Below are 27,305 nucleotides of genomic sequence, written 5' to 3'. Positions count from 1 at the left end.
CAAAAGAAATTGAATTCTAAAACAAATACATTCAAAACAATGTCATGAAATGCTTCCATACAAAGAGAAAAGGAGCTTATATTTATTCTTCTAAATCAAGGCTTAGACTAAGGGTATGCATGGTTGATTATGTGGAAAGTAGAAATATCAAAAACAAACTGCGCACCAGCACTAGACCCTGATTGTATGTGTACAATGCATTTAAAATGTTTTCATATGTTACAATTATACAAACAAATCAGTGTGAAAGAGTTTACATTGAAGCACTTCCAGAACTATTATTCGTGGTACTGCGAAGAACTTGAGTTCCATTGAAATAGGTACCTGATTTTTTATAAGGCATGTCCTCACTCAAAACTGTAACTTGATCCATGTAGATTCCCAAGTAAGATATCAAAGGGTCTGCCCTAGATTTGTCAACAACTAGCTTCAAATACTGAGATTTTATTTTTGGAAACAGCAACAGCCTCTGATATCCAATTGTCGTGCCATTTACAACTCTCTTCCAAAAACCATCTCGGTTCAACACCTCGAGATGAAACTCAATCACCCTCTGTCCCATATGAATAGGTTCTTGAACTTTCAGAACATTAAAGGTTACTAGTTCTTTGAGATCTATGTACAATATCCATTTAGATTGGTTCTCCTCAGGAGCCCAATAAGTGGGTATACCTTCTTCAAGAACTTTATAGGGACTAAACCGAGAATCTTGGATTCCTCCTCTTGTGCTGCTTGCATTAAGGAAAGCGCTTGCTGCCAAATTGTGGGAGAATATGGAGCGTCGAAGTTCACTGAACTCTTGAAGAACTTGGATATCCTCGGGGGAAATAAGGCCTGAGGAGTTTGGAGGGACGTTCAGTAATAGTTTACAGTTTCGACCGAGTGATTTATAGTATATTTCGAGTAGTTCCCTTGCAGATTTTGGATGTTCTGAAGCATGCCAAAACCAACCAGGTCTGATAGAGACATCACAAAGAGCAGGCAGCCATTCAGAACCAAATGGATCTCCTTGCTTTTGGTATCTGTTAGATCCCCCAAAACATTGATAAGTAGCTATCTTAAATCGTATTTGGATAAACAACTAAGTTATAAGCGCTTATCATATCAGCACTTATGTATAAACTATTTCTATAACAAAAGATAAAATAAAGTCAAACTTTTTCATATAAGCTATAGGTTGTTTTCATAAACTATTATGAAAAGCATATGAAAGTATTGAATTTCTAAGCAACATCATGTGCATCATTTGAAAACATCTCCTAAGATGTTTCTATAAGCTCTCTCAAACATCTCACAAATTATTATGTCAGTAGATAAGCTCAAACAAGCAAATCTGAGTTGAAACAAGAGGACCTCTCACCCTATGAAACCATGAGACTAGTACATTTTTGCACATGGCACTCTGAGAATATTTCTACGGATTTGGATTCTTTGCTGTTAATGTCAAGAGAACACACTGCCAGTGAATTTACCGCATTGGATTTCATGCAGTCTCTAATTTCAAGAGAAAAATGCAAGTAATCTAACAATGTAAATTCACTGATTGCGTATTCCGTTGACGGTATCCCAAGTGTGAGGCCTTTCCATTAATATTTGCAGCAAAGAACTAATGATTGAAAATTGCATGCTTCAATTTCATTGGAGATTAATAAATCCTCTGAATCAGATTAAGTTAAATCCTTTTAATTCCGGTGGATGAATAATACAACAATGACTCAACTCCATGACTTGTTTAATGAAAATGCATTAATTATATGATGATGATTGACAATTGACAATATAACATAGCAGATATTTGAATCAGACATGATTTGAAACAAGGAAACTACATTAGGAGTGTTGGTATGAAAAGGACTCACATAGGATCAATGTCGCCGCCAATTTGAACGACGGAACTGTTGAAAAGAGACCAACAAGTGGATCCAGCAACTCCATATTCATTACCAACCCACCTTGTGCCAGGACCGCATTCGGAGAAAATGATGCCACCTGGTTGAAGCTGGTGAATGAAAGAAAACCAACTCTCAAAGAAATATTTCATGCCCTTCCCTCCATTTGCACCATCCAGAAAAACGTCCTTTATTTCTCCATACCTGGTTTAAATGCAATAGTTCTCAAATCAAAAAATCAAATGTATATACTAATTCACAATAACAATGAGTAAAAAAATGATTCACTCCAACATGAGGGCAAGAATCCATATCAGGCCAACCGAACCATTCATAAATATCAACTTCTCGAATATAAAAAACAAAAAAAAATCTAGTACTAAGAAATTCATATAAAGCTAGCATGGTTCTAAAGAAGTAAGAATGGACTTATTCTTGAATCGTTTTACAAGTTAAGATCCAGGCACACCTCATGATGATTTTGAGTTTAAATTAAGTGTGGATCTAGAAACACACCCTAAATCTATTACTTAAGAATTCAGATTCAAGCTTACTTTAGTTTACAGCAGTGTTTATTTCAAGAGTTACTCCCAATAAGTAACAAAGTAACTACAAGTTTGTGAAACATATCTTAATAAAATTAATACTAGTTGAAAAAACACATCATATTAACCAAGTGGTTGAACTCGCGTGATTAATGAATCACTTCAGTTCAAATTGAATCAATTGGAAACACCCAAAATTGATCCCTTGCTAAAATCATTATTGGCTAGACTTTACTTATCTATCGACAAGCTCTGGATTACAAGAACCCCTTGCATGGAAATTTTATTCCATCGTTTGGATATTTTACGACAGAACAAAAGGCAAGTTATTCATCCCGTCCAAATCTGAGGGGAAGAAATATGGTGATAAGTGATAAAATGGAATGAAATCAATAACACTCCATTCTGCCATGCTCCATCTGATTTTAACGAATCCAAACAATGGCGAATTTAATTCAATTCCATCTCATTCTATCAACCCAAACAATGCTTTAAGACCAAGAGGGTTAAACGGAAAACAAAACAGCTAACAAATCACATTAACACACATAACAATCATAGTAACTAGCTTGTTAACTAAAAAATAACTAACTATTGTAACAATGAGGTGGGAATTTCTTACAAACTCGGTACCCCGAGATTTATAATACTCACGCACTTTGCACACCAACCACTTACCCTAGATCCAATGGTGTTAATGAGTTGGAAACTAATAACTCATGAAACAAATCTAAAAACAAAACTCAACCACTTAACCACAAAATTGAACTATGAAACGAACAACAAATTCAAAACTACAATTACCTAGTGAGTAACTCATTCATCTGCGCCAAGTAATACTCATTATACCGCAAAGTATCACCATAACATTCCTCATGCCGATCCCACGGCGAGAGGTAAATCCCAAATCCAACACCGGCGTCTCTAGCAGCATCAGCGAGTTCAGCAACCACATCACCGCTCCCGTTTCTCCAATTACTCGATCGCACTGAATAATCGGTGTACTCGGAAGGCCACAGGCAAAAACCATCGTGGTGTTTCGCTGTTAACAGAACGCTAGAGAATCCAGATTCTTTGGCGACGTGAATCCATTGAGATGCGTTGAGTTTGGCAGGGTTGAAGATGGTTGGATCGGCGTGGCCGGAGCCCCGTTCGGCGTCGGCGAAGGTGTTGGTTCCGAAGTGGAAGAAAATGGACATGTCGTCGTTTTGCCATTGGAGCTGAAATGAAGTGGGGAGGGGTAGAATTGGAAGTGGGGGTGGTTTGAGGCTTGATGATAAGTGGATTAGAAAAGAATAGAAAAGGAGAAGTTGGGTTTTGATGGAGAATCTGAATCTTGTTTTCATGTTTCTGTTAGAGTTTGAGCTTCAGATTGACTTTACTTCATTCTTATGACTTTTCTACTCTCTTTACTAGCATTCACCTATTTCACATGCAATTCCAATATTATCACCCTATCCAAAATTTTCATTCAATACAATAAACATCACTAGAAAAAGCTTCATAATTTATCAATTCATTTTTTTTAACAATGACACATAAAAATATTTATAACTTCAGTTTGCAACTAGAGCCAAGAGTTAAAATAAATTGAAAGAGCTATATTTTAAATTAAAAATCAACATGTATGAGAGATTTTTTTTTTTAAATAACCATGTTTTTCAAAAATAATACGAAAATCAACATGTATAAGAGGAGGCGCCAGCTGTATTGGCGCCTCCCTTTGGAGGGCCATGCAGGCGCCACAAGCATTGGCGCCTCTTCATGAGGCCCAATGCATGTGCGCCAATGCATCTGGCGCCTCCTCTTATATTTTTTGGGAAACATGGTTATTTTGGAATTTTTTTTGAAAAGTTGGTTATTTTCGTATTATTTTTGAAAAACTTGGTTATTTAAAAAAAAAATCTGTATGAGAAATCAAGAAAGTAAAGATACTGATTATGCAAAACAGAACAATTCACAAGATAAATCTTCATATGTCATGTTCATATCCAACATAATATTCACCAACTTATTCATCCTTGCGAAAATAAACCAATGAATGGATCATGTGTTCACATTAACATATTTATAAAATCTTAGGCAACTCAAATACAACAATCAAAGAGCACAAACAATATAAAGTTTTTCTTTTGAGTCTCTCCACCATCTAATTTCTTTGATAAGTTAGGAGAATATGAAAATATGGGAATGTAATGAGAAAGAGAAAATAAGAAAGTGAAAGGGGAAGAAAAAGAATTGTTTGTAAAACTCAATTCGATTAAACGTAAGGGGAAGAAAAAGAATTGTTTGTAAAACTCAATTCGATTAAACGTAGTTGGATCTAATGACAATAATTTGTTGCAGTCACATAATTCGTAGGTACCAATTACGAACTACGAAATGATTCGTGCGTATCGGTTCGCTATACTTTTATAAATTTATTCACATGAATTCGTCTTGAATTTGTATAAAATGAAATACAGACGAACCAAATATAAATTTTAAGTTTAAATCAGAAAATAACTGTCAAATAAAAAAAACTTTGATAAAAGTGAATGTCAATGACCATGTTAATTAAAACTAAAGTTTTGGTGGTGAGTATACACTAGCTATTTATAATTAATTTATCAAAGTAATGTTAATAAAGTAGTCGATGTGGGAATATGAAGTCTTTCTTCCTATTAATTTTTATTATAAGTAAATAATGTTTTTAATAATAGTGTATCGGTTATTATATTTGAACGTACCACGAACCCAAATAGTGTACCGACTATGTATACCCCTCCCGTAATTAATTCTTTGAGAGTTACGAACCACTTACCCGAATTTGTACCACGTACCAAACGAATTGTAAACCGTGTGACTGTAGTTTGTTATTCTCCAATCAAAATACAACATCAAAAAATTTGTAACTGTCGATTTCATATAGACAAAAAAGGGGTGTCCAAAAGTAGTTGGAACATTCTTTTCAACAAAGAAATGACTATACCAAGCACGTCCATACCCAAATAAAGGAACAAAGAAAAAAAAACCACAAACTGAAGAAAACTGAATACATCAAGAACAAAATACTCAAAAGCGTTTCCGTAAAGGGCCAACCAAAAAGAACAAACAGATCTTGGAGCATGTTATCTAGAAAGAACAAACAAACAAACAAAAATAATAACCCTAATTCTTAATCATGTTAGATGTGACACTAGCAGCAGATCCATGACCGAGTTGAATCTTAACCTGAACAATAAACAAAAACCACAGATCTGAGTATAATTTCAAAAACAACTAAAAGAACCATATACTAATCTAGAGAAAAACAAAAACTATAATGTAGAAGAAGCAGTAAGGAAGATGGATAAAGAAAAAAATGTTAATTTTTAACAAGTTAGAGTTGAGTATTCATTACCTTTTTAAGATGTCTTGTTGTTCCTTTTGGATTCACTGCATTTTACAAAATTACAACATGAAGAAGTGTTCAAGATTAATCTAACTTGCTTAAGTTGTATGGAGGTGCAGAAGGGACACATGATGGATGCAATGCCACATCATGTTGATATGACATTTGAGCCTTGCGCAACAGGTAATTGCTGATGCGTTTTGGAACACTTTCTGGTCAAAGATTGGATCACTTATAGTTCTTGTTTCATTAACTCAAACAATTGACTTAAACCATCATGATCAAATCTCAAACATAACAATTGATTTATGCATGCTTAAAAACGAATAGATTCAGACTTGATTCATGGATTTTCAATAATGAGGGAGACTCAATAAGCAAATCAATCACATTGGGTTCTCCCTCTGAATTTGTTAGGGGCATGCAACTTCAATGGTAATTATTGAAGAAACAAAATAGGTGAGTGAAATCAAGATTGAAGATCTACAAAGCATACTTGAAGCTCTTGAGTTGAAGTATATCGAAAGAAATAAAGGGAGAGAAAAAAAGAAAACACATTTCTTGTTTAAGTCAAGAAGAATGAAACTTGCAAGAAATTATGGAAAGGAATAATGATCAAAATATAAGGAAATTGAATGTCATGTAAGAATAAAATCATGACTCACCTCCAAAGAGAGAATACGAAAAGAACCAAATCAGGAAGAATCCTTTTGATTAAGGTAAGGTTCAATGTTACAATTGTGACAAGTTTGAGGAATGTGTTAGTGAAAATTGTCTAGGGAAAGAGGAAAATATTCAAAACAATGAATAAAAGGAAAATGTTGCACATGAATCCTCTAGTTTTGACTCTGAACCAAAAAGATGCTCTTGGTGACAACAACTAGAGAAGTAGTAAATTCTTTGATTTGGTATCTTGACACTGAATACTCAAATAATATGGTAGGAAACAAGAAACTAATCATTGAATTTAATTTTTTTCTAGAAAACTAAGGAGAAATTTGATGATAACAACTCAATGGAAGAAGTACGCATGGGAAATGTGATTATTTATATGCAAAATGGCAAGAAAACTGTAATAGAGAAGATCTTATATGTTCCTGATATGAAATGTAATTTGATGAGTATTTGTTAATTGTTAGAGAAAGATAATTTGTGATCATGAAAATTTATTCACTAAAGTTTGTGATTCAAATAGAAGATTGATTTTGAAATGAGTACTTGCCAAGAACAGAACATTCAAGACCTTGATTAATGTTGTAGAAGTTAAATGTCTTGCAATATATTTCTTAACAAATAATTTGAAGGTTATTGTAGTGAACATGATATCATGAATGGATTTACATCACCATGCACCCCACAACATAATGAAATTGCTAAGATGAGAAATAGAAGTTTCTTGAACATGAGCAGGAGCACTTTGAAGTAGAAAGGATTACCACATCACTTATTGGATGAAGTAGTAACCACGAATATTTACATTCTAAATAGGTGTCATTCGAAGTGATTTAAGGAAAAGGTGCTTGATGAAGTATGGTCATGAAAAAAGCCTATAGTGACTCACTTAAATTTGTTTGGCTCATTGTGCTTCAAGCAAATTCTTGACCCAAGGAGGAAGAAGCTTGAAGACAAGAGTGAATCAATGATTTTGGTTGGCATCACAAGACTAGTGCTTATAGATTCCATAATAATGTGCTAAACAAAATTGAAGTTAGTAGAGATGTGAAAGTGGTGAGAGAAGAGGCTTAGGATTGGAATCATAAAGAAAACGTTCATTTCAATTTATTAAATTAACTTGGAAGAAAAGTTAAGTGACGTTGAGACTACAAATAATGACGTGAATAATGAAAATGGTGTACATGATATTGGTTAGATTAATAGCCTCAATTAAGAGCTAGACCACATGGAAACACAAACTTGCCAATAATACTATCAAAATTTGATATAATTATTGATAGTGACATTGATGATGATGGTGAAATTTTTAGTACACCATAAAATGTTTATAATTCTCGGTTTATGGACTTCAAAGAATCTTTCAAAAATTAAACGTGAAGAAATTCTATGATTGGAGTATTGAAATCTATAGAGAAGAACATAAAAATTGGGAGCTGGCCAAATTACTATTTGATTAAAAAGAAATTAGTGTTAAATATGGTCATGGTTATCTTATATCTTACGCTTTTAATGTAGTTGAATGGATGCATGATTCAGAACCAAAGACCTTCAAAGAGGTATTCTAAATCAAAGATAGTAAGAAATTGTTGAAGACGGTTAACGGTGAGGTGAGTTAATTGATAAAGAACCATACTTGAAAGCTTGTTAGACTATCTGAGAAACAAAAGGGGTTATGAGAAACAAAGGGAGTTATATGCAATTTGATCTTCAATAAGAAGGAAGGTATCTCAGGGATTAAAGAATAAATGCATAAGAGAAGGTTTGTTGCAAATTATTTTACTCAAGATGGATAATTGATTACAATGAAATATTTTCACCAGTTGAAAAACCTTATTCTATAAGGTTAGATTTGGAAATTATAAATTAATATGATCTTGAGTTGGAACAAATGGGTGTCAAAAATCGTTTCCTTACATGGAGACCTTGAAAAGATGATCTACATAGAGCAACCTAATGGTTTTTGTAAAGGACAATTTTAAGGTGTGTCTTTTGAAGAAATGTTTGTATGGGTTAAAACAAACCATGAGAAATAGTATCACTATTACAAATAATACATTTCATGACAAAGTTTTCACCTCGACTAACCAATAACCGGGATAAGGCTTATGTTAATAATAAAAATAAAAGACACGGGTGATTCTACCATCACCTCTCATACAACCTCTGCTATAACCTCTATTAATACTAAAAGTAAACAAAAAATTATAGGTGCCATTATGTTAACCAAGGTGACAAAAGCCCATGAAAACGGTGTTCACTTCCTGGTTATTTTTTTCTAAGAACTGGTTTGCCTTATGGTGAACCTGCTAATAGTTTTATTGAGCTTAAGATTGTGTTAATGGTAGAAAATTTAATTTTAGAGTTTTGTAGTGTTTATTTGAAATTGTTGTGTTTGTATCAATTTTATAGTATTAGTATGAATTTTTTGAATATAATTTTAATTGTGATTTTTTGTTGATTTTTAGTAATAAGCAATGAAAAAATATTTCAAAAAAAAATCACCAAAGCAATTATCAACTCCTAATCCTCAAACACATAATCTATATTTATATTTTTTGTTAATGTTGAAAATAAGAAAACCATTCAACATTTTCAGAACATGAAAAATCATAGAGAACAATTATAATGTATATTTATATTTTTGAAAATGAAATATTATATTTATATTGACCCCACTACTCAAAATTCCTGGTTTCGTTCCTGATTAAAAGCTAGAAGAAAATTTAGTATTTTAAAAGATAGTTGGCACAATATTGACGATGAATTTAAAGATAAATTATGGATCGATATTACGGTATTTATTTTTACAAGTATATATGACCTTTTATTTTTTTTAGTTTAATAAAAATATCAACTCTATTATGCAAACGTAGGAAGTGTTTATTATTCCCGATGATAGTATGTTGAAAAAAAAAAACTTAGATATGTTGGTGAGCGTTGAAGAGACTTTAAGATACATATCACACATGATTATATTAAATATCCAAATGGTAGCTTAGAGCCTTCATATGTGAAGTATCCATATATTGATAAGAAAGTTTGGAAGGATTTTGTCAAGTCTTGTACCACTCTTGATTTATTGTCTAAGAGGAAAAAAAGAAAGGAGAATAAAGTTAAAAATATCTATCTACATAGATTGTCTTGTGGAGGATATGACAAACTAGAAGAGAAAATGATTAATGAAAAAAAGAAAACAAAGAGAACTAGAGGTGAGATATTCTTCTAGAAGCCTTAATCACAACCCATCTCAATCATCTCGCCATGAGAAATGGAAGAGGGCACATGAAAGACCAAGAGACGAGTTCACATCAGAGGATACACGCGAAGTGACTAAAAAGATTGTAATTAGATATTTTTTCAACATTACTTATTTTAGTTAATTGAATTCGGTAAATATGAACTTTTTATATGTGTTGTACAATTTACTAATTGAAAAATCCAAAGATGGTATCTTTGTTCTACGAGAACGTCATGACATCTTGGAAGAAGCGATTGGAAGTGAGGAGCATGGTGGACGTGTATGTTGTCTTGGAAGAGGCGTTGGCTTGAGGTTATATTTTGGACCATCACAAATAAGAAACAAAGTAAACCTTAAGAACTAAATTGAAGAGATAGTTGACCAAAATGTGGGGGAGAAACTAAAATAAGTATTATAAGTGGAAAGGAAGAAGTGGACTCAGGAGGCACTAGAGAAGTGGACTTAATAGGAACGTGAGAGGGTGCATCTTGAGGAGTGGGAGATGTTGTTGTAGGAGGTATGGGAGAGGTTCCATGATTAGCGAGAGAGGTTGACTGAGGAGGAATAATATAAGTTGTCTGAGGACGTGTAGGAGAAGTGTACCCGTGATGTGATTGAGGTAAGTATAAGTTTAAATAATTATGTTGTATGTTGTTTTTTGTTTTTTATGTATTTAAACTTGTATATTGTGTTTCAGTTGTTTTTGTGATGCAACAATTGAAATCAATGAGTGTACTCATCAACCAACATTTAGAGAAGTTCGAAAGACCTGAGAAATTAGCTGAGAATGTTGTAATGGGTGGTGCAAGCACGAGAAGTAGATGTTCTACCCCACAACACAATATTGACACCACACTATCTTAACCAAATACCACACAAAGACTATCAAAGATGATAGAGGAGATGTCAGACATCTACGATTTTACATTAAAACATGAACAAGAACAAGCATATATATTTCATAAGAGTTGTGTTATGAAGTTTTAAAGGCAGGTGATTGGTTGAACATAACCGTACTACAATTATGGTGCTCGTAAGTACAATTTTTACGGCAATTTCAATTTATATTCATTATTCTAATACTTTAACATCAAGATTAAACTTTTGCATTAACTTTTAGGTCCATGCATGAGATGTGTGTTGAAAGGGAATTAAAAAAGTATTGTTTCTTAGACCCATTCAATATTCAATTTCAGCAAAAGGGAGCAAACACTATCAAGACTTACATACAAAATAAGTGATTGATGAGAACAAAGAATGTTACTTGAGACCGTTTTACCATGCGTAAGTATATATTAATTTGTGTTTTCTTTTATAAATCAATTTTATACACATCTATCTATTTATATATGGATTTAATTGATATACACTGACAGTGTAAAGATTTTTTACACGGTCACTTAATCACAACCACTCATTTATTTAAAATATTTGACTTTTATTTTAAACATTTAAAAAGTAATATAGACGGATGATTGTGATGCATTGACAGAGTAAAACTTTTTACACTGATAGTGCATAACAATTAATCTCTTTATATATATTAAATTCAATGCTTCAAATTATATTGCGATACTTAACACAATCTTCTTCAAAAACAATCCATATCATCCTATTAACTTATGTGCACATCTTCTACTAAACCACCAATCAAAATACCATTATTTATCAACATCCATTTTTTGACTCTTAAAGTACTAAAACAGTCACCACTATTAACAATAATATTAATACAAATAATAAATAATAATATAATATTTGACTAATAATAATAATAATAATAATAATAATAATAATAATAATAATAATAATAATAATATCTAGATACCACTATTAAAAATAATATTATTTATAAAATAAAAGAGAGAATGTTTAAAAGAGAGATTTTGATCTAACTAATTAATTAATTTTTTTCAATATTATTATATTATTTTATTCTTAAAATCTTCAAACAATATTCTTTTTTTTTGTTACTATCAGTAAAGTTTCTAATAACCATTTTACTAATACTTTTAAAAAATAACAAAGTGTTCAAATTTTATATAAAGTAGCGGATAATTTTATTCTTATTCTATTTATTTTATTGAAAATTGTGTTTTAATAGTAATTACTATCATATTTAATTTTTTATTTTTAGTTTTTAATATTATCATTATCATATTATATTGTATATTAGTTATAATTTATTTTTGGTATAAATATTAGTTACACGTTTTTAGTTATATTCTTTTAATTATTATAAAAATTAATGTTTAGAAAAGGAAGAGTTTTATGAAACGGCGAATGTAATGAAATTTTAAATTATAAATTCAATCCCACGGATATAAATTAAATTTAATAGATATGTGTGATGTTTGATTTTCTCCAATAATATTTATTTTATTATTCTTAAAACTTAACGCATAATCAGACAAAAAAATGAGATGAATGAGTGAACTATAAAAAAAATGATTTTTCTATTTTTATTTTACATTTATTCAAATCAATTTTTTTCCCATATTTTTTCCTATAAATTTTAATTTTTTTTTTGGTCATATTCAAATTTATCTCATAAATATTATTTTTATCAGGTTTAAATTCATTTGATACTCATATTTATATTGTCTAACATAATTTTTAATTATTACTTTGCAAGTTTTGCAATTTGAATGAGAGTTCAATCGATCCTAACTCCTACAAACAACAATCTTAGAACAAAAATTGAAATACAGTCTCTTACAATTATTTGAAGCATCACAATTCTAGAAAATGCAATACATATGCTTTCGTTCAGATATTTTTATTTTTTGTATTGATTTTTATTTTACTTTTTTGGTTTAATTTCCTTTCTCTTTCTTCATCATTCTAGAATTGTAGTATTTATGCTTTATTTTGGATATAAATTCTTATTTATTTCTTTTTAGTATAAATTCTAATTATTATCTTAATTATATTTTATTTTCAGAATTATTTTGATATATGTTAGTTACTGTCTTTGTAATAAAAATGCACATAAATTTACGTGTCTTCAATTTGAAAGTTCACATATATTTACGGGTCTTCAATTTGAAAGTTTATCGTAATCATTTAGATCTTCAAATTTTTTGAACTATAATACACATGTTTTCGTCCCGATATAACCATGCCAATTAGATTATTATTTTTTGTTTAGTTTCCTTCTTTCTCTTCTCTTTCGAATATAACCATACCAACAATATTTAATTTTCATTTAAATGTTACGAAGTTATTCTTTGGTTTAATTTCCTTTCCACGATTTTAAAACGTTTTTGTGGTTTAGCTATATGGAATAGTTGATGTTTTTATTCTTTATAAAAAATATTTTATTCCTTTTAGACAAACTATTTCTAACAATACTATAATTAGTGCATATAGATAATATTTAATTTTTATTTCTAACAATACTATAATTAGCGCATATAGATAATATTTAATTTTCCTTTCAATTGTTAAGTTTTATGTTTTATTTCTTTCTAATTGTGGTAAGTAATAATCTATGATTCTACATTCATATTTAATCATTAATGACTTATTAAAAAATTAAAATTTATTTTTCACTATTTTAATTATTCATCAATCCAAATTCTGACGCTAAAGAAAAAGGAACTCCATTTTACAATATTAGTGACATTATCTATCAATCAAAATTTTAATTTTGTAGTTAGTATCATATTTAAAAAAAAATCAAATTGAATCTCAATGACATTTTCTAGTTGTTAATTATTCTGAATGTTTATGTATTTTAAATTGGCAACTAGTTATTATATGTTTGAAGCAAAATATTGTAATTATGTTATGCCTGTTACACTATAATCTTAATGAAATGATGAATGGCATTTTGAGTGGGTAAATGATACTATTTGTAGTACTCAAATTTTACCTTTAATTTTCGACAGTTTTTATTTATGTTTAATTTTTACCGAGATATAAAGCTATAGAGGCATACAATTTTGTGAAACATAATCTAAAAGATAGAAAACTGTATGTATTTATTTGTGCTTTTTGAAATTCTTTTATTTTCGCTAATATATTACTTGTGCTTTGTATGTATTAATTAGTAACTATATGAAAATTATTTGTACTCGCGAAAATAACCTGATAGCTTTTCGTGTGGATACTATGGTATGAGACATATGTTAAATATTATCTCTAGAGGAATTATCAATTCATGGCTTAATGTATTAACTTAATTCATATACGTGTAACTTATTTATATTTGTTAAGTTAATGTTTTTGTTGTTAGCTTATCATAATTTAAATTTTGTTCAAATTATAGGTGTTTAGCCACCAAACATCATTCTCACTAGAAGATATAAATGACATCTGATCACGTTAGGTTGATGTCTTTCTATTTTATTATGAATCTCAACAAAAACTAGTTTTTCTCTATTGTTGTAAGCATTGTATAGAGGTTTTGTCATTGCAGGTTCAAATATGTATAAGTTCAAATATGTACAAGTTCTCTGCGTAAAGGTTTTATGTATCTCAAATGTCATTATGGATTTTGTAAGCATTATATGATTCAGTTTTCAAATATGTATAGGTTTTCTTGGTGTACCATTTTGAATATGTGTACATTTGATTTTGTAAACAATAAAATTTGTTATAATGTGTATATTTAGTTATGTTACAATTCTGTCACAAAATTTGTAGTTTCTGTGTAAAAAAAATACAAGTCAATCAAATTGAAATTTAAAACAAATTATAAATGACAAATAAATAGGTTATAATCCTAGGTTAATATATGTAACCGAAGTAAATACATATTTTTCCCTTCAAATGTTTACTAAATCCGAGAGCTATGTGATGCATATTTTTATAGTTTTTTAAAAAAATGATGTTGCTGAGGATCATGCCGACCTTTACAATTGTTTCCTCGGTGTTACAAAAATTGAGGGATAAAGTGATTAGTTTTCATGACACCTTTCATTACCTCGCATGTGAAACCAAGGTAAAATTCATTTTGCCACCGAGATAAAATATGTTTTTTATAATAGTGTATTGTCATTTTGATGAATTTATTCTAAAATATAATTTTATGAGAGGTAGTTATGATAATTGTGTATGTACATGTTGAAGAGGAATAAAGATGTCATTCTCCACCTACTAATATGTAATGATGATATCATGATGACAAGATCTAGCAAGGAAGAGATCCACAAATTCAAGAAGACTTTGAATGGAGAGTTTAAGATGAAATATTTTAGTGAAATGAAAATGATCCTAGGGATGTCTATCTTGAAAAGCCAAAAAAAGAAGTGGATTGTTATTTTCTCATTATTGTTACTTAAAAAAGGTGGTGGAGCAATTTAGAATACTATATGCTAAAATTTTCAACCCTATTTTAGTTTATCACACCGAGCTTTCAGTTATGTAATGTCCTCAAATCGAATAAAATAAGAGGACGGTGAAGAGTACTTCTTATGCAAGTTGTGTTGGAATCATCTTGGTTTGTAGTAAATCGAACATAATATATGCAATTAGCAAAATAAGTCTATTTATGAAAAAATCCAGGTTGGATTCATCGGGAAGCTTTGAATTGAGTGCTAACATATTTAAATGGTTCATTGAAGAATTGTTTGAAGTACACAAAAATAGCTCAAAAGAAAAATCATCTGGAGGGTTTTATGTATGTGACATATGCAGATAATGTGGTCATTGGAAATTCCTTGTCGGATTTTGTGTTTACATTGTTTGGAACGACCATAAATTGAGAAAGAAAATCAATAGTCGGTAGATTATTTGTCTATAACTCTAGTAGAGCATATGTTCCTAGTTAAATGGGTTAAGGGAACCATGTAGTTAATAGGCATGAATTAGAAGTTGGGATCCCTAAAAAATATTTGATGATAAGTTATGCTAGTCAAAATGTTAGATTTCTTGTTAATGCATTTAAGTAATAATCAAGGTTGTTATGAGTTTGTTGTTGTTTAGTTAAATTTCTTAAGATCCACTAAGCAAGTTAGTGAGCATCTATAAATACATAAGGTTATTTTATAATCATTGTATTCCTCTTCCAATTGAATAAAGCTTCATATCATTTCATAAAGTCACATACATTCTCTCCCTTCTTCATACACAAAATTCTTCATCTTGTTCCAAGATTGAAGTTGTGTGCACACTCCAAATATCCACTTCCATTTTATATCCACTATATTGTGTGAACCTTTCTTAAGTGTCCTTTAGCATTTTTTAAACTAAACTATCGTACCCTATTGTTCCAACCCATTACTTTTGTTACCGAAGAGCCGTTATATATAAATTAAGCTCATCTGTAGTAGTATAGTAGTATTTGAAGTTTGAAGAACATAGTAGGTGAGGTAGCAGGTAGCTGACTTCAAATTTTAAAATCTCAAATTAACCAATCTTTACCAACCTCGTCAAACTAATTAAAACAGTTAACTAGTTAATCAGGCAGTAAAATTCATGATTAATTTTCTTTGTTAGATTAAAAATGAAATAAATATGTCACACAAGATAAGTGCATTATAATTTCAAATCATATAGTATATATATAGTAATAGTATATCCTTGGTGCTAGCTAGGTAAGAGTATTTGTAATATTTATGAAGTGACTGATTGATTGTCATTTGGTCCTTTAACCATTCCCTACTTCTTATAGCCACCAAGACCACCACGCATCCTCCTTCTGAATCCCATCTATATTTCTTTTCTGCTCCAAGTCATCTTAACTCTTTCCTATATATATTTTGACCAACCAAACCCTACTCTATATCTTTATCTGAATATGCATATATGTCGCACATACCTAAATTCATACATGATACAGTATAGTTTCCTAAGTATTATTACTAAAGAAATATTATATATCTTCACTTCACCTGAAGGTCTATATGTAGACATAGGATATATATTTTACTATTATTATTATTACATCATTCATAAGATGTCTTATACATTTTTCGAAATCTAGCCAAATCTAAGTGTTGCATAATATTGTCCCATAGTATGTCGTAATATTGTCGCAGCTACTCTATACTATTAATTAGGTAGTTTTCTTCAAATATGACTATCTGAGTTTTAAACTGTTTGATTAGAAAACCAGTCACTAAAATATACATATTCATTTATTAATTTGGCATGTTGTGATGTGTTGATTCGATTCCATGTATTAGACAATCTGTTCATTAGTTGTGATGTTGATTTGAATCTCTTATTTCATTGTTTTTGTGTTAATGTACATTAAATTTAAGTGGTAAAGTTGCATGCGTGTAACTTTCATTTGGGCTATCCAAGTGATTTATAATGACCTATTGGTTGTATTGTAACTTTGTAAATATAACTTTTAACATTTATTTCCAATAAAATAATTTTGGTTTTTTTATATCTGTGGTTGAAATCTGGTAAAAAATATATTGAATTTGATAAAAATGGATGAATTTATGAACAAATATAGTGAATGTTACATGTCAAATATCTAACATTTGTAAATAATTAAAACTATTAATTAAATACGAACAAAATTATTGATAGAGCAATCCAGTTACTCCATCATCTTCATCGAGCAAAATCATGTACGTTGTGATCTCATCAATTGTGTCTGATAATACTTGAAGCACAGACAAACTAGACAAATGTAGCATCTAACTCGATAGGTTTCTTTGGTACTATACTGATCAAATATTGAAAACATGACTCTCATATTATTATCGTTCTAAAGTTATATGATCGTGAATTGAACACAACCATCACCGTCAAATGATGGACGATGACACTCAACATTAATCACCCTTATTGTGTCTCGGTGGTTGAGAAAAACATTTATTTGATCTTGTAGGTGCTTTAAATTAGACATTATAACATCGATATTGTGGGGACAAAGATTCTTAATCCTTGTTTTAATGATGTCAAATATTTTTAGTTGCTCATAATGTGTGCTTTGGACGCTGCCATCATATCATAGAATGCATTCATCCTCCAACATGCTCAAAGTATAAGTTTAATGTGTTCATGCATATAAGCGCATCTTATAGATGTGAATAATGCACTTGATTATCGTTGGTACCTTAGGTTCATAAAAGAATGGTTTGAACTGACCAAAATACGTCTCAAAAACCAATTTTTGACAGTTTAAGAACTTTGAGTCTACTCACGCCTTAGAGCAGTCAACTCATTCATACATATTTCATTATGTGTAACTCTCGAGTCTGAACAGGTCGAGTCATAGGTCGATTCAATCTTGGGAAAACTAAATGAGTCGACTCATCCACATGTTACGTCGACTCATTGCCTGTTTCATTTGAACCATGTTGCCACGGGTCTGAACAGGTCGAGTCATAGGTCGACTAAACTCTGGAAAAACCTGTTTGAGTCGACTCATCACCTGTTTCACTTGAGTAGTTTTGTTGCGGGTCTAAACAGGTCGAGTGACCTGTGTGAACAGGTCGAGTGGTCGCTGTTGGTACTCAATTTTTTGCTGTGTATTTTTGCAAAAATATTATGTTGTCTCTGTTACTTGGTTCATGCATCATATATATATATATATATATATATATATATATATATATATATATATATATATATATATATATTCTAGAGTCTCTTCTTCAACAAAGAACAAGAAAAGTGAAAGCTATACACTAAAGTTCCTCTTCATCTTCATTCTTCATTGCATTTTTCAACAACTACATATAACAATGAAAGAGGAGGATCATTCGATTAATAACAATGATCTTTCTTTGGAATGGAAATCTTCTAAGGATCATCTCATCAATAACATTCTAGGAGATATCTCAAAGGTAGTTACCACACAGTCAAAGATAAGTAACTTTTGTTATCATTTCGCTTTTGTCTCTCAAATTGAGCCTAAAAACTCCAAAGATGCATTACTCGATGAACATTTGTTTTAAGCAATGAAAGAGGAACTTAATCAGTTCAAGAGAAATGAGGTATGGGATCTTGTTCCCCCTCTGCGAGACCATCGAGTAATTGGTACTAAATGGGTATTTTGGAACAAGTTAGACGAAAACAGAATTATAACTCGCAAAAAGGCTCGCCTTGTTGCTCAAGGGTATAACCAAGAGGAAGGCATCGACAATGAGAAAACTTATGGTCTGGTCTCCCGACTCGAGGCTATACACCTTTTGCTCTCCCATGCTTGTTCTTAAAACTTCAAATTATTTCAAGTGGATGTTAAGAGCGCTTTTCTGAACGGTTACATCAATGAAGAGGTCTATGTATCTCAACCTCCTGGTTTTGAAAACTATGAGCATCCTAACTATGTTTATAAGCTTAAGCGTGCTTTGTACGGTCTTAAACAAGCCCCTAGGGCATGGTATGAGCGTCTTAGCAAATTTCTACTATAACAAGAATTCTCAAGAGGGAAGATTGATACAATCCTTTTTAATAAGCGTCAAGAAAAACACTATATTTTAGTTCAAATTTATGTAGATGAAATTATTTTTGGATCTACTTACATAAATTTGGTCAAGGAATTCTCTAACTTGATCCAGGGAGAATTCGAAATGAGCATGACGGGGAGCTAAATTACTTCCTCGGACTTCAAATCAAGCAACTTGAAGAAGGAACTTTTGTGAGCCAAACGAAGTATTTCAATGAGTTACTCAAGTGCTTTGATATGGCAAACTCCAAAGTATTCGACACTCCAATGCTTACTACGGTTAATATGGACCGGGATGAAAACGATAAGGTCGTAGACATAAAAAGGTTTAGAGGTATGATAGGTTCCCTCCTCTATCTTACTTCATCTCGTCCATATATTATGTTCAGTGTATATATGTGTGCTAGGTATCAATCATGTCCCAAAGAATCATATTTAAAGGTCGTCAAGCGCATACTTAGATACCTATATGGTACTTCAAAGTATGGGCTTTGGTTTTCGAAGGGAAGTGATTGCTTTTTGGTTGGCTACTCTGATTCCGATTTTGCTGGTTGCAAATCAGATAGGAAAAGAACTAGTGGCACTTGTCATTTTTATTCAAATTCCTTAGTAAGTTGGCACAACAAAAAGCAAGTTTCAGTTGCTTTGTGAATGGTCGAGGCGGAATACGGTGCAGACGGTAATTGTTGTGCTCAAATTTTGTGGCTCAAACCAAAATTACTCGACTTAAATGTTCAACTTGGACGTATTCCCATTTTCTGTGACAATACAAGCGCCATCAATTTAACAAAAAATTATATACTGCATTCACGCACTAAACATATTGAAATTCGGCATCACTTTCTTAGGGATCATGTTGAGAAAAGTGATGTTGTCTTCGAGCACGTTGATAGAAAAAATCAACTTGCCGATATTTTTACATCACCACTTGCGACATATCCTTTCTTCCACACCCGTAGGGAACTTGGTGTTCTCGATATCTCGGGTCACTTTTAAATTTATATATGATGCTTGCTCTATATTTATGCCTGTCCATTCCTTGATTGACAAGTGCGAGCTACGTCAGGGCACTCATCGTCTATCATCATTGGAGGTAATATCGTTCCTATCTATTTGAATTATCTTGATCAATTATGTATGTATATACGTGTTTTATGTAATGCAATTCTTGATGTTCATTTTATGGTTTGATCTAAGTTTGATCCATTTCTATGTTTGAACTATGCTCGAACTTGCTTAGGTGTCATATTTATCATGCATTCATCATTAGGAGAATTTTTGAATCTCATGCCTTCTAATCATTAACTCGGGTCCCAACAGGTCGACCCATGAGTCGACTCGTCGCTTTGAATTCCATCTTTGTATTACCTTCGGGTCCCAACAGGTCGACCCATATGTCGACTCGTCGCTACCCATAGTCCATTCATCTGAGGTTTCAAACATGGATATGTAGACTCATTACATGCATGAGTCGACTCTTCGCTGGCCATTGCATCGTTGCATTAATTTTGGGTCCCAATAGGTCGACCCATGAGTCGACTCTTCGCTACCCAGAGTCAACTCATCTGTGTTTTAATAGGTCGACTCATTTTTCAAGGCATCTCTTTTTAATTGCATAATCAATCCATTTGGTCTTCTCTCCTCCCTCCCTCTCTCTCTCTCTCTTCCTCACAAACCCTAAAATCTCTTCACAAACAACATTCAAATGGCTTCATCAAGAACCTCTGGAAAAAACACTGCAAGGGGTCCCTCTTCTCACACTAGGACTGCACAAACTCGCTCGAATATTCCGGTAACTACTCTATCCTTACTCTCTGAAGTCTTGCTGAATCCTTTGGAAAGAAGTTCAAAAAGAGAACAATTGTAAAGCAGTACGTATACTCACCGTTAGTGGCTGGACGAATGCGCATTCCAGAAATTGTTGAGTGGTTAAATGCTCAAGGAATTGACTTATTCTTAGACCGTACTACTAAGTATAATGAAGATTTAGTCAAACTGTTTTATACTAGCGTTTTTGGAAAATTTGAGGGTTATGAGTTTACATGCAATATCGGTAATAGGGCTATTGAAGTTAATGATGACGTTTGGAAGTCTCTGTTTGAAATTTCTCCACTATCGTCTCCTAATGATCTTAAGATTACCGACATTGTGTTTGCTCCAAACTATGAGTTCAGGAATGCCTTAAACTCAATGCTGAAGAAACTATTTTTTTCAAATGTTGTTGAGAGCAATTTGTTCCCTACAAATGTGACTACGGGACTTCTAAAGCCATTTGACATGATTTTACACTGGGTTATGACACATATTATCCGTCCTAAACAAGGAGGTTCCTCTTGAGTGGACAAGGCCGAAGTACACTTGGTTTATGTTTTGAAACACACGCTGAAAGTTAATTAGCCACACTACATTGCAAGCAGGAGCTTTTCCCTAAAGGAGTTAGGTCGAGGCACCACTCTTTACTATCCTTCATTTATTCAAAGTATCCTAAATCGGGCTAAAGTTTCTGTTCTAGGAATTCAATATAACTCCGTGACTGCAAATCAAGAATTCTATCAAAAATCATTAAGTTTGATGGGCTACACTTGGGATCCTACAGCGCGAACTTACAAGATCCATAAACAAGCTTCAAGTTCTAATATTCAGCATTTGGAAGATGATAATTATGATGATGATGATGATGATGATGATGATGATGATGATGAAGATGATGAAGATGATGAAGATGAGGAAAAGAATAATGACGATGATACTCAACCTATGGAACCTGATTAACAAGTCATTGACCATGGTGATTGGCTAGATGTTACTCCTAGAAAAAATCCATCTGATAACCAAGGCTGGGGAGAGTGGAAACACACCGGCTGAACCAACCAACGATCATCCTATATGCCTACACCTTCTTCTCAAACTGATAATTCTGAAGTGATGGAAATGATGAGAAACATGCAAATACATCAGCAAAAAATTTCTACACTTCAAGAGGAGAGATTTACGGCCTTGCAGGATCAGCTTCAGATTTAAAGTGACAACTTTCCCTCTTTTACAACTCTCCAAGAGGAACGGTACTCAGACTTAAGGAATCAGATCCAAACCCATAGTGACAACTTCAATTCATTTTCCTCCACAATCATGCAACATATTGATGTCACTCATCGCTCTCTCTCTCTGGATCCTTCAATATCCTTGGTATTGCTCATTTATGGCTTGGCCTTGTTCCCTAATATTGACGATTTTGTTGATGTTAATGCCATTAGAATTTTCTTGATTGGGAATCTTGTTCCGACTATGTTAGGAGACATGTATTTCTCATTGCATTTGAGGAATTCTAAAGGTGGCGGGGCTATTGTGTGTTGTGTTCATCTCACTAATGATGATATTGTTTGGTATGATTCTGCATTGCGTAGCTTGGACATTATTGACAGTTATGGTGAGTTTTCTAATGTGCCACTCATTGGTACACAAGGAGGAATCAACTACAACCTAACATTGGCTCGTCGTCTACTTGGGTTTCCCTTGAGAGATAAACCTAACAACACAAAGTTAGAAGGTCTATTTTATCAAGAGGGTAAAGATCCCCAAATTTTGAAGAACAGGATGGTGCGTGCTTGGCGCAATGTGCATAGGAAAGGAAGATCCGAGCTTGGTCCACACAACTATGTAGCTTTGGAAGCTTACACTATTTGGGTGAAGAAAAGAGATTTGGAGCTGAAGATGCCATACGCTTGTGAGAGACCTATGTCTGTCGTTGTGGCTAAGCCATCAACTCTCCCTAACTAAGATATAGAGGAGTTGGAAGATGCACTTGCCAAGATGAAGCAAGAGAGAGAGATATGGGAAGAGTGGTTCCATGCTTTGAGTCGAAAGCACGAAGAATTGCAGCTTGAGTCGAAAGACAAAGATGCACTTATTGAGATTCTTGAAGATCGTACAGTGAAGAGACAGAGACCCAGAGGGTTTAGTTGCCTCTAGTATGCCTTAGCCTTCCGGTTCTCGGAAGAAAATTATTGACCAATTAGTCCTCGAGAAGGCTCATATGAAGACATCCTTTGAGTCTAAGATTCAACGCATCCTGCACCCATAGCCAGATCATCTAATGCTGTTGCTAGGGATCCTTAGGATGATAGTTTCATTTTCTCTTGTATTTGAATTGTGGTTTCTGAAAATGTACTCAGTTTAATCCTTCCAATTTTAAGAATAAAAAAGAGATTTTATGGTCAATCAAATTGTTATTGTTGTTATTTGAATATATATATATATATATATATATATATATATATATATATATATATATATATATATATATATATATATATATATATATATATATATATATATATATATATATATATATATATATATATATATATATATATATATATATATATATATATATATATATATATATATATATATATATACAAATGAGACTTCATATGTTCCTTGAAATTAAAAAAAATCAAAATATTGCATTACATGCATCATTTGTATGACAGGTTTTCTTCTGCCAGGCTGACTCACCGCTATATCACTCGTGCTAATCAATTGAAGAGAATGGAGCATCTAGAGTAAGAAAATAGAGAGCTAAAGGATGAGATCGCCAGACTTACGATGCTAATAGAATCTGTGATTGCTGCTTAGAATCAGCCGTCACCGTCTCCTACTCCTCCTCCTCCTCCTCAGAGGACTGTCATTTCTGAGATCGCTTCACCATCTGTAACTGTGACTACTGCCAGCCTACCCATTCCTGCTATGCCTTCTGGATTCCCTTGGGGAATTCCACCAAACTTCGTACCAGAAAGGTATGCACCCACGTTTATTTCTCTGTCGGCATCTAGCCCGGTCATGTCAGTACCTCCTTCCATCGTTCATACTCTGCCTCGTGTTGAGGAGACTATCTACCATTCTGAGCCATCTGAAGGTCCGGATGTTTACGAGAAGATGGATGAGATGAAAGATTAATTCCTTGAACTGCACAAAGAGTTGAAAACTCTGAGAGGGAAAGACTTATTTGGAAAGAGTGTTGCTGAACTCTGTTTGGTTCCCAACATTAAGATCCCGGTGAAATTCAAGGTCCCAGACTTTGAAAAGTACAAAGGGAATACTTGCCCGTTGAGCCATCTTATTATGTATGCCAGGAAAATGTCTACTCAAACTGATAATGATCAGCTGTTGATTCACTATTTCCAAGACAGTCTAACTGGAGCTGCCCTCAGATGGTACATGGGCCTGGATAGTGCTAGCATTTGTACTTTCAATGACTTAGGCGAGGCCTTTGTTAAGAAGTATAAGTACAACATTGATATGGCACCTGATAGAGACCAGTTGAGGTCTATGTCTTAGAAGGATAAGGAGACATTTAAAGAATACGCCCAAAGATGGAGAGAATTGGTTGCTCAGATTAGTCTGCCTCTTGAAGAGAAGGAGATGACTAAGATCTTCCTGAAGATGCTGAGTTCGTTTTACTATGAACTCATGATTACAAGTGCCCCCAATGATTTTACTGAAATGGTAAACATGGGGATGAGGCTAGAGGAAGGGGTCCGTGAAGGACATTTAACTAAAGAAGAGGCGTCAGCTGGCAAGAAGTATGGTGGAAGTTTCTCTAAGAGGAAAGAAGGAGAGACTAATTCAGTGTCAGTGGGGAGGCAAAGGAGGCCTCATGTAAGGAAGAGTTCTCAATCCCGTCAACATCAGCACCAAGTTTCTTCAGTAATTCCAGTTTTTTTCCAATAATTCTAACAATTAATCAGTTCCAATTCAACAACAACAATAACAACAACAACCGCAACAAAGAACCAACTACGACAATAACAATCATCACCAACAAAATTTTGAGAGGAAGAAGGTCTCCTTTGACCCTATTCCTATGATGTATGCAGATTTGTACCCGTCTCTGGTACTCAAGAATATAATCCAGCCATGAAACCCTCCGCAAATTCCTGAGCCCCTTCCATGGTGGTTCAAACCTGATCTTCGTTATGCTTTTCATCAGGGAGCCCCTGGTCATGATATAGAGAATTATTATCCGTTAAAGTAGGAAGTTCAGAAGCTTGTAAAGAGTGGTATGGTGTCCTTTTAGGACAGAGCGCCAAATGTGAAAGCCAATATGTACCCTGCTTATGGTAACACTTCTGTCAACATGGTGGACGGATTTCCAGGAAATTTTAGAGTTTTTGATGTGAGACGTATCTGAAGGTATCTAGTGGAAATGCATAAGACTTTGTGTTTAATTAGTGTCTGTGAACATGACCATGATGGTTGTGTCATTTGTAGTATGAACCCTCGTGGGTGTTTGATTGTCAAAAGCGATATGCAGAAGTTGATGGATGAGAATGTAATCCAGATTCAATAGTCGAGGAATATGGGAGATGATGTGAATGTCATTGTACCAGTGTTCAAGACCCCTAAGAGGGTAGTCATTCAGTTTGATTGCAGCAACATCAATAATGTCAATAGATCGATACCACCATTAGTTCTACGGTTGGTGGGCCCTGTCCTCTATGCATCCGATAAAGTTATGCTATATCAGTATAATGCCATTATGATTGAAAATGGTCAAGAGGTTCCTCCACCAGTTGCAGACGCGGTGGTAAATATTGCAGATATAGAAAAGGTGATTCGTAATGATCGTGTGTTTAGTCCAGTGTTTCCGAAAGTTGTGGAACATATATCAGTAAGAAAGAAGGCAGAGATTTCTGCAGTGAATCCAGTTAGTGCTCCAATGTGTCAGTTTGGTGAATATAGCAAATTAAAGACTAACGATGATGATGAGGTGTTAAGATTAATAAAAAAAAGTGAATTCAATGTTGTGGAGCAGCTGCTCCAAACGCCACCAAAGATCTTTGTGTTGTCATTGTTAATGAATTCTAAAGCATACAGAGAGGCATGGCAGAAGGTGTTGGAGCAAGCTTATGTTGAACACGATGTAACTGTGGATCAGTTTGACCATATTTTTGCCAACATCACTTCTTGTAACAATCTGAGTTTTTGTGATGAAGAACTTCCCGAGGAAGACAGAAATAACAATTTGGCGCTACATATTTCAATGAATTGCAAGGAGGACACTTTTTCCAATGTTTTGGTTGATATTGGATCATCGTTGAATGTATTGCCAAAGTCAACTCTATCAAGACTCTCCTACCAAGGCACCCCAATGAGGTATAGTGGTATGGTTGTTAAAGCGTTTGATGGTTCTCGTAAAATTGTCATTGGTGAAGTGGACCTTTCGATGAAGATAGGTACGAAGGATTTCCAAATTACTTTCCAAGTAATGAATATCCACCTGACCTATAACTGCTTATTGGGAAGGCCATCGATTCATGAAGCTGGATTTGTGACGTCTACTCTTCACCAAAAGCTGAAATTTGTGAAAAACGGCAAGCTTGTCGTTGTTGGTGGAGAGAAGGCATTGTTGGTGAGCCATTTGACATCTTTCACTTATGTTGATGTTGAGGAAGAATTTGGAACACCGTTCCAAGCTTTATCCATTGCTGATGAATTAAAGAAAGCTGGAGAACCCATGTCTTCTTTGAAGGATGCACAAAAGGCTATTCAGGCTGGTAGCATTGATAAGTGGGGCCGTGTTGCGGAGGCCGCTGAGAACAAGGATAGGGCAGGGATAAGATTTCAACCAGGGCCATTCAACGCCAATGTCAAGGTTATGGATCCAGTATTGGAGGTTTCATTCATGAGAATGATAAACACCCAGCTGCCATTATTGAGGACATTGGTGATGAAGACGAAGCTTGCGCCAACTTTGTGACACATGACCAGACTTGCAACATTTGGGTTGTTGTTGATGTTCCTACTGTTATTCACCATTCTAAGTAATTTGTTTTCATTTATTTTAAGAAAAATCCTTCTCCTATTCCTAAGGGAGAAGTGAACATTATTGGACATTTTCCTTATTATCATTAATGAAATACATTTTTATTCATCCACATCTATGATGTTTTCTTTTTTACTTTTTGCTTTTTCTGAAAATGGTAATCACAAAAAATATAAATAAATAATAATCTTCCATCTGCATAATATTTGTTTGCACTCCACTTCTCTAAAATCAAAATATCAAATCATTATGTAGGTTGGTTCTCAAATCCATTGAATACAATGATCCTACTCCCTCTCCTAACTTTGATTTCCCTGTGTTTGAAGCTGAGGAAGAGAATGATGATGAAGAAATATCTGATGATTTATCCCGTTTGCTTGAGCACGAGCAGAAAGCCAT

General features: G+C 33.2%; 1 protein-coding gene across 1 annotated transcript; it reads right to left on the bottom strand.

Moving 5' to 3' along the window:
- Positions 1–58: 58 nt before the first annotated feature.
- On the bottom strand, positions 59–3,962 carry LOC127087091 (alpha-L-fucosidase 1). Its single transcript, XM_051027947.1, has 3 exons — positions 3,239–3,962; positions 1,860–2,093; positions 59–1,022 (listed from the first exon to the last, which is right to left on the bottom strand). Exons 1-3 carry the CDS (start codon positions 3,778–3,780, stop codon positions 254–256), a joined length of 1,545 nt encoding a protein of 514 aa, XP_050883904.1. The 5' UTR covers positions 3,781–3,962; the 3' UTR covers positions 59–253.
- Positions 3,963–27,305: the final 23,343 nt, after the last annotated feature.

Source organism: Lathyrus oleraceus, chromosome 5 (assembly GCF_024323335.1).
Source record: "Lathyrus oleraceus cultivar Zhongwan6 chromosome 5, CAAS_Psat_ZW6_1.0, whole genome shotgun sequence".
NCBI classification, from domain to species: Eukaryota; Viridiplantae; Streptophyta; class Magnoliopsida; order Fabales; family Fabaceae; genus Lathyrus; species Lathyrus oleraceus.
The sequence above is the reverse complement of the archived record's forward strand: the minus strand, read 5'-3'. Positions and strand labels throughout refer to the sequence as shown.